This window comes from Lolium rigidum, chromosome 1 (assembly GCF_022539505.1).
Source record: "Lolium rigidum isolate FL_2022 chromosome 1, APGP_CSIRO_Lrig_0.1, whole genome shotgun sequence".
NCBI lineage: Eukaryota > Viridiplantae > Streptophyta > Magnoliopsida > Poales > Poaceae > Lolium > Lolium rigidum.
The window spans coordinates 27,980,400-27,989,830 of NC_061508.1; the positions used below are offsets into that span (position 1 = coordinate 27,980,400).

A 9,431-nucleotide genomic window follows, 5' to 3' on the forward strand; every position below is an offset into this window, starting at 1 on the left:
ACTGTATAAAAGCTTATCCTTTTTGCTGGCGTGTGAGCTCTCCAATCCAATGTTTATTTTTTCATATGAACAGTAGCATTCTACATAATTCATATCAATATACAATACAACTTAAATTATTTTGGGTGGCACTTGTATGATATTTCTTTTGATGTTAAATCTTTAACATAATTCTTCATTTTATCATAATTATTTTTTCCAATGGGTGACATAACAAACTATCTAACAGCCGAGGGAGGGGCCGCCGCGCCAAACTTCCTAGTGCTCCTCGTTTCTTTCGCAATTCATGTAGATCCGGGGCTATGTTCCTCATTTCTTTCGCATTATTTTTGTGGTAATCGAGCCAAAAACTGAAAAATAGATTCTGATGACCACAAGCTACACATGTCGAAAGGTGTTGAGGTTCTTGCAAGATGTTTTTCTTTAGTCGCCACTACAGAACCCATTGCTTGGGATCGTACTTGGTGGATGGTTCGGTCCGTCTCTTGTGCCGGCCATTCTGCTCCATCATTGTCCAGTCATCTACTGTAGTGAACATGAAATGCGTCAAACAACGTTAAGAAGGTCGATCAGCGAGCTAATCGGGCAGCACGACCAGCCTCCCTCATGTCATCGGTGCCGTTCTCCTACTCCTACCTCGCCAGCGCTCGCACCCCTCCATGGCGTGCTCCGCGCGCCGCCAGACGTGCTCCTCGGATCCCAGGGGATGCAGCATTGCCGCCGTCCCGGCGCTCTCCCGCTCCGCCTCTCCGGCCGGCCGCTTCACCGCGGCGAGCTTCGCCTTCGCCTCGTCCAGCTGCGCCCGCAGCGCGGCCACCTCCGCGTCCCGTGCCACCAGCTTCTCCTCCAGCTGCAGCGCGTAGCTCAGGGAGAACGACGCGTAGTTCACGGCCTGCGAAACGAACAATGTACTCGATCAGACACCCACCGACGAACGATTTGCCGTCGCATTTGCTGCTGGCATACCTCCAGAATCGCACCGTAGCTCGACCTGAAGACCTCGGAAGGCTCGTTCGCCGCGAACACGCGCTCCTGCGGCGGCGCCACGGCGCCCTGCAGCAGATCCCGTGCAGCTTCCCACTTCGTGTTGTCTCCGCCGTGCCTGCTGGGTGAGTGCCGTGGCTTCTTAGAGAAGCCCGGCGGCGACAGCGGACACTGGCCGGGTGGCGGCGTGTTCGTCAGCACAGAAAGAGGCGCACCTTCCTCCCCGTTCGCTTGCTCCAGACTCCTCTTGTTCGCGCACAAAGGTGCGTTGCTGCCCGGCTCGGCTTTCACCTTCTTCGTCGACGCCGACGCTTGCGCGGCCGCCCTCTCCGCAAGCATAGTTTTCATCATGCTGTAGACGGAGGAATCCATTCCTGGTCCTAGCAAACAACGGCAACACCAGCAATTCAGCGGTCCATAAAACAGGGGAATCAGAGGGATTTTGATGTTCAGTTACCTTTGGAACTGGAAGTGATAAATGTAGAAGCAGAAACCGGCGGCGGTGGAGATGCGGCAGTTACCATGGCGTTGGCGTCGGCAAGGTTGCCGTCGCACAGGCATGTCTTGATATCAACGGCGCCGCCGCCGCCACCATAAGCATCCAATAGCTTCTTCGCGGATCTCTCCTCCTCTATTGTTAGCACCGGATTTACGAAGGAGCTCATCGACGGCTCGCCCCACTCCACGGGGCAAGGCCACGGCTCCGGCGACGAGAGGAAGAAAAACAACTTTTTCCAGTCCATTGGGGTATTCGGCATCCCCGTGAATCGCAACCTGGAGCTGTCCCTGGCGCGGAAACAGTACCAGCCCTTGAGCTTGTGGCTGACCGCGGACAGCAGGAAGAAGCACCGGAACACAGCGAGCGACGGCGGCATGCCGACGGAGCGACAGAGCACGAGGAAGCCCGTCATGACGCGCCACCCGTTGGGCACGAGCTGGCCCGGCGTGATGCCGAAGTGGCCGAGCACCTCGCAGAAGAAGCCGTGCAGCGGGACGCGCATACCGGCCTCCAGCGCGTGTGCATACACGCAGAGGGACCCCGGCGGCGGCGTGCAGGCGCGACGGTCGTCGCCGGCGGGGCGCCCGGTGTACACGCTCGGAACGCCGTGGTTCTTGCAGAGGAGATCGACCTCGGCCTGCGTGCGCAGGGAGGAGACCAGGCGCTCGTCGACCGCGGGACTCGACGCCACGAAGGCTGCGGTGGCGACACCGTTCTCCGGCTCGACGGAGGAGGAAGGCATCGCGCGCGTCTCCTCTGTCGTGTCCTGCAGTGCAGCTGAATGATGAGCCAGCATAGTGCTTACAAAGTGCAATACTTCCTCCGGTACAGATTAACCGGCAAATCTTCCGATTTCACAATGCATGCACATTAAGGCGTGTTAATTAGGACTGGTAACCTCCTCGTTCCCGCAGAATCCTTGCGCGTGGTGGGAAAAGACTGCAAAATCTGCATGCAAGGTGTGAAAGGATGTGCTTGCAAGGTGGGAACGAATCTGCAAACCGTATTTGCACTTAAGAGTCTCAATTAACGATGCAAAATTAGATGTTATCTTCTGTTCTCTCTGCCAATCAAATCGTGCCTAGGTCCCAGCACTTTTGCATGCACACCGGTTAGAGCAAGTTTAATAGTATAGCCAGCTGTTGGCTATAAACCATGTGCCATGTCATTTGTAGCTAACATAGAGCCAACATGTATAATAGTGAGCTATAATCATGTACTACTTTATCAATGGATGGCCCACATTTCACTCTCACAAAGTGCTCTTGGAGAGCACGTCTTAGAGCTGGCTCTTGCATGAGAGCCCACTCCTCTTCTCTCTCCTCCTCTCTCTCCTCCAACTAAGCATGAATATATTATTTTAACTCTTATAGCCAGCTGCTCTTAATCTCTACCGGAGGGAGTAGCTCTTTGGACTTGGATGGTCTTTTCTTTCAGACACATTTTTGATCTTTGTGCAACGAGAATAAAGTAAGACCACTAGAGTGTCTTCTAGTGTGATTCAAAAGGATTATGGATCTGTTCGGATGCGGAATTAAATGGAACGGAATGAACGGTTCCATTCCTGGGAGCAGTTCTCGCGTTCGGTTGCTACTAGATAGGATGGAATGAACTCGTTCCCCGAATGGGAATATCCGGCCCAGATGCGGAACGCACCCGTCCGGGAAAATCGGCCGGACGAGGTGGAACCGAGAGCAATGGGGAAAAAAATCACATCCCGTACCGTATTCTCACCCTTCTCTCCACCCCGCACGGTCGCCACCACCTCCACCCCGCACGGTTGCCGCCACCTCCACCCGCGTCAGCGCCGCCACTCGCACCCACGCCGGCGCCGCAACCACCACTCGCACCCACGCCGGCGCCGCCACCGTCTCCCACTCACGCAGCGGCGGGATCGAGCGGGAGCAGGCGGGATCGAGCGGGAGTAGGCGCGGCGGGGACGGACGAGGCAGAGGCAGGGAAGGGCGGGAGAAGGCAAGAGCAGGCCGGAGCCGACGCGAAGACGGTGGATTTCGAACCGGCGGTGGCAGATTTCGAAGGTGAGCAACTCGATTTAGAATCAATATCTGACCCGATTTTCTTTCCTATCCCTTGAATCAAAAAATCGCATGAGTGCTGTGAAATACATGAAATTTCTGCACAATATGTGCTAATCTATGATGCTGCTCGAATTTATGATACTCCCTCTCTCACAGTTTATAAGGCACGCGCGTACCCCTAGGTCGCAAATTTGATCAAGTTAGCATTAGTTATATGTTATAAAAATTATATCATTAGAAAGTTCAGATGTTCTATTTTCTAATGATATAATTTTTATATTATATAATTTAAATTATATAGGTTAAATTGGTGACCTAGGGGTACGCGCGCGCCTAATAAACTGTGAAGGAGGGAGTATGAAATACATGAAATTGATGAAAAGTTGGTATGAACTGTATGAAATTTCTTGGAAATATACATGTATCATCTTTATTAATAGTGTATAAATTGTTTGTATGCATGTATATTCTTTATTAGCACTGTATGAATTGTTTGTATGCATTGTAGATGGGCAAAAGCATGGATAAAAGGAAAAAGGCTGATTAGGGGAGCTGTTGTTTTTGTTGTTTGGGCTGCGATTGTTGTAGTTGTTCGGGTCTTAAAAAGAAAGAGAAGACCACGTATTTCCTATGGGCCAATGCATGAAAGAGATCGGATGAGAATTGATTATCTCACTAGTAAAATATGGCACTCCGATGTGACTTGTATAAACATGTTGCGGTTTAACAAAGCTTCTTTCTTTAGGCTGTGTGAGATAATGAGAGAAGGCAAGTTGCTAGAAAATAGTGTCCATTTGTGTGTGGAACAACAAGTGGCAATGTTCTTGCATACCATTGGACATAATCTTCGAAATAGAGTTGTTTCAACAAATTTTGGTAGAGCGTTCAGCACAACTAGCATATATTTTAGGCAAGTTCTTCATGCCATTAGTGAGCTCCGTAATGAATATATCAGGCCACCTTCATCGGAGACCCCAGAAAAGATAGCAGGAAACCCTCAGTTTGACCCATATTTTAAGGTATATACCAAAACCATTACTTACCTACGTAGGATTATATTCACCCATAGTATTGACATTTCTTCCACTATATAGGACTAGCAAAAAACCCGTGCGTTGCTACGGTTTAATATAATAAATGGGCATCTTTTTATAATGGCGTCGAGCCTCTAGTTGGATTCACACCAAATGCTTGTGCCAGCTAGAATGCCTAGTTTCTTTTTGACGATTGGCCGCTTCCTATTGAAGTTCAATCTAGCATAAGCAAGTGCAAGCTCATTACTACGCCTATCAATAAAAAAATATTTTAGATTTTTTAAAATTTAATAATATTTTGACACTTTTTAGTGGTTAGACACATTTAAATTTAGACTACATCCATGTGGAAGCGTGGTTATTTGGAATAAGATGCACAAATCAATTTTTTTGTCTACCAAATAAGACAAATAAGAATTTAACTTCCGGTGATACTTGGATCAGGGCACACTGCTCCATCTACTGGCAGCTTGTGGTTGTGGACTTGGTGAAGGTTGACCCACCAATCAAATCCATAAGACTAGTCACAATGGGGAGTATCATATAGTAGTATCATGCATATGGTACTAGTGTGTGATATTATCTTCACAATGCATAGTATCATGTAGTAGTATCATAGGTCAATTATATTTAGTGATTTGTAGAATCTCAATGCAAAAGTGTGTACAAGATTAGTTTGGCATTAATTTTTCTAGTTCTATGTGCTATGATACAGTATCTACCTATGATACTACTATCATCTCTTTCTTCATTTATTGATGTGACACGTAAGCTTTTTGCATGCATGTGTTGCATGATAGTAGTACTAGCTATGATACTCCCATTGTGAGTAGTCTAACGCGATGAAAAACGTGATGCACACTTACCTAACTGCTTGCTCTAATTTGCAAAACTTAGAGCATCTCCAGTCGCGTCCCCCAAACCGTCCCCCAAAGCGCGCCGGATTGAGCGTTTGGGGGACGTGTTTTGTTCGTGCCGCGTTTGGGGGACGTCGCTCCCCAGCCGCGTCCCCAAACGCCGCCCCCAAATGAATATTTGTGCAGGAAAATAAAGGTTTTCATTCAATTTTGATTATATATTACAAAGTTTGAATGAAAACGGCTAGATTTCATCTAAACCTAGGCTACCGACCGCCCGGCGGCGCGTTCGACGGCCCCGCCCGTCGTCGCCTCCCCTACGCCGCAGCTCCTCCTCGCGCGCGCCTCCTCTCCTTGCGTTCGGCGGTGGCCGGACGGTGCCGCTCCCGCCGATAGTCCTCCTCCGCCCTCCCCGCCTGGGCCGGCGGGAGGGAGAGCTCGATGGCGCGACGAATCTCCGCCTCTTCGCGGGCACGGGCGTCGTCCCGGAGCTTCTTCTCCGACTCGAAGGACTCGACGAGGGCGCGTTGCTGATCGGCCGTCTCGTCCGGGTGCGGGCGTCGTCGTCGGACCAGTCGAACTCGTCGTCGTCGTCGTCGTCCTCCACCTCGGTCTCCTCCGCCTCGGCCTCCTCCTCCATTGGCGCCTCCTCCTCCACATCTGTTGGCGCCTCCATCATCGCCGCCGCATACGCGTCGGCCGCCGCTACTCGCTCCGCCCGCCTCCCCCATAGCGCCGTAGCGCCGACTCCCACTGTCGACGCTCCTCCGCCGTCGCCTGCTGCTGGAGCTCGATCGACTCACGCCGCCGGCGCTCGATCGAGTCACGCCGTTCACGGAACAGCGCCTGCCGCTCATCGCGCCGGCGCTCGACCTCGTCAGCCCATCGCTGCTCCATCTCCTCCCGGTGCCGGCGCCGTCGCGCCTCTTGTCCCGTCGAGGCGTCGAACGCCGCAACGGTGTCGCACTGCTGCTCCTGCCACGCTGCTGCCGCCGCGGCCTCCTCGGCGGCGGAGGCGGGGCGGAGAACGCCGCAAGATCCGCCGCCTGCTGCGCCTCACGCCGCTGGCGGGCCTCCTCCTCGAGTGCCTCCTCGAGTGCCGCACGCCGCAGCCGGCTCCTCAATGGAGGAGACGGCGGTGGAGGGAAGTGGCCATCGCCGGGGCGGTTCGCCATTGCCACGCGGTGATGGAGGAGACGGCTGTGGAGCGACGAGGGCTGTGTTTGTTGCCGGCGGGGTGTGGTGGCTACCATTGATGAGCCGGGAGACCTTTTATAGACGCCGGCGTCGGGAAGAAAGCGCGGGAACAGACGAGAAGAGGCGGGAAGATCGCGCGGGAACGGGCGGTGGCGTGCGAACGCCGGCGACGCGTGGAGGCCGCGCAGCACCGACGAGACGTCTCGCCTGCCCCTCCGTCGCCATTAAGGCAAAGATGCCGCCGTGTGTCACCGCGCGCAAATAACTTCCGTCGCGAGGTAGGCGACGGTTAGGTTAAAATTAACCGTGCCGCCGACGCGTCGGCCCCGCCACTCCCCGCCTCGCTTTCGTTGTGTCCGGCGTCCCCGGAGCGTCCCCTGTGGGACGGGGACGGGCTCGGGCGCCGGACACCGTATCGGGCCGCGCCGGACAAAAAAGGGCTTTGGGGGACGCGGCTGGAACGCTTTTTTTGTCCGGCGCGCCCCAAATCGCTTTGGGGGACGGTTTGGGGGACGCGACTGGAGATGCTCTTAAAAGTGTGTGACGGTTGATCTCTTGAACTCCTCGTCCAGCTAATCAAGGCCACTAACCTCCTCTACCCCATTGCTGATCATGCACAACAAGTTCAGTAGCCACAGGCCTATCTACGGTTTCAGCAGATTCCGAGTTGATGGACAAGTTAACCGACATACCAGAACTAACAACGTTTTCGATAGTATCAAGAAACATCACCAAGATTCAGGAAACCATAGGTGTAAGGACATCAGTTTCAAAAGTTCTGGCACCATAATGTCCCGGCAGTTGCATCATCTCATCGTGGACACAGAATACCGCAACTTAGACTGCTCATAGTGGGAGTAACTTAGCTAGTAACATCACACAACCCAAGGCATTTTGGTGACATGGCATGGCAATGAATGAAGAAAGAGAGTGAGGTGGTAACTAGCTATGTTACCATAACATCACACACCCCAAGACAAGTTGAGTCTACACCATAGTAAATGACACAATGCATGACACCACATATTAGTTACTACCCACTATGGAGTAGTAACATATGTCATGTTACTAGTCTAAGTTACTCCCCACTATGACTAGCCTTATGTTCGCTAACTCGACCAGCGCCGTATCCCAACGGATCCGCGGAATAATGAAGGATCGATCAAGTCGTAAGCAGGCCAATCCGCCCGGGTTGTCGCCAAAGGTCAAATAACGCCAGCGCGAGCTGCTGGGGTACATGTCACCCGCCTTCAATTTCAGGATGTATGCATCCACAGCGACCACATTGGTGGTGATCAGGGGCGCCTCCTACATGATATGTCTCGCTGATACGTCTCCGACGTATCGATAATTTCTTATGTTCCATGCCACATTATTGATGATATCTACATGTTTTATGCACACTTTATGTCATATTCGTGCATTTTCTGGAACTAACCTATTAACAAGATGCCGAAGTGCAAGTTCTGTTTTCTCGCTGTTTTTGGTTTCGAAATCCTAGTAACGAAATATTCTCGAATTGGACGAAATCAACGCCCGGGTTCCTATTTTGCCCGGAAGCATCCGGAACACCCGAGAGCCACCGGAGGGGAGCCCTGTGGGCCCCGGATGATAGGGCGGCGTGGCACAGGCCCTGGCCGCGCCGAGCCTATGGTGTCGTCGCCCCTTCGACCTTCCGACGCCGCCTCTTCGCCTATATAAAGGTCCCGGACCTAAAACCTCGATACGGAAAAACCACGGTACGAGAAACCTTCCGAGCCGCCGCCATCGCGAAGCCAAGATCCGGGGGACATGAGTCTCGTTTCCGGCACGCCGCCGGGACGGGAAGTGCCCCCGGAAGGCTTCTCCATCAACACCACCGCCATCTTCATCAACGCTGCTGTCTCCCATGAGGAGGGAGTAGTTCTCCATCGAGGCTCGGGGCTGTACCGATAGCTATGTGGTTCATCTCTCTCCTATGTGCTTCAATACAATAATCTCATGAGCTGCCTTACATGATTGAGATTCGTATGATGATGCTTGTAATCTAGATGTCATTATGCTAGTCAAGTGGGTTTTACTTATGTGATCTCCGGAGACTCCTTGTCCCACGTGTGTAAAGGTGACGAGTGTGTGCACCGTGTGGGTCTCTTAGGCTATATTTCACAGAATACTTATTCACTGTTATGAATGGCATAGTGAAGTGCTTATTTATATCTCTTTATGATTGCAATGTGTTTTGTATCACAATTTATCTATGTGCTACTCTAGTGATGTTATTAAAGTAGTTTTATTCCTCCCGCACGGTGTAATGGTGACAGTGTGTGCATCCGAGTTAGTACTTGGCGTAGGCTATGATTATGATCTCTTGTAGATTATGAAGTTAACTATTGCTATGATGGTATTGATGTGATCTATTCCTCCTACATAGTGTGAAGGTGACAGTGTGCATGCTATGTTAGTACTTGGTTTAGTTGTGTTGATCTGTCATGCACTCTAAGGTTATTTAAATATGAATGCCGAATGTTGTGGCGCTTGTTAACTCCGGCTTGAGGGAGCTCTTGTGGCCCTACACAACGAATGGTGTTTGTCATCCAACAAGAGAGTGTAGAGTATGCATTTATCTATTCTGTTATCTCATCAATGTTGAGAGTGTCCACTAGTGAAAGTATGATCCCTAGGCCTTGTTCCTAAATACTGCTACCGCTGCTTGTTTACTGTTACTGCGTTACTACTGCTGCGTTACTACTGCTTGTTTACTGTCTCGGGCAAAGCACTTTTCCGGTGCCGTTGCCACTGCTCATACTTATTTATACCACCTGTATTTCACTATCTCTTCGCC

General features: G+C 51.5%; 1 protein-coding gene across 1 annotated transcript; it reads right to left on the reverse strand.

Moving 5' to 3' along the window:
* Positions 1 to 433: 433 nt before the first annotated feature.
* LOC124706063 lies at positions 434 to 2,225 on the reverse strand. The gene is made up of 5 exons (XM_047237723.1): positions 1,451 to 2,225; positions 1,276 to 1,358; positions 967 to 1,230; positions 637 to 892; positions 434 to 525 (listed from the first exon to the last, which is right to left on the reverse strand). The coding sequence occupies exons 1-5, from the start codon at positions 2,223 to 2,225 to the stop codon at positions 434 to 436; spliced, it is 1,470 nt and encodes a 489-aa protein (XP_047093679.1).
* Between the last annotated feature and the right edge of the window lie 7,206 nt (positions 2,226 to 9,431).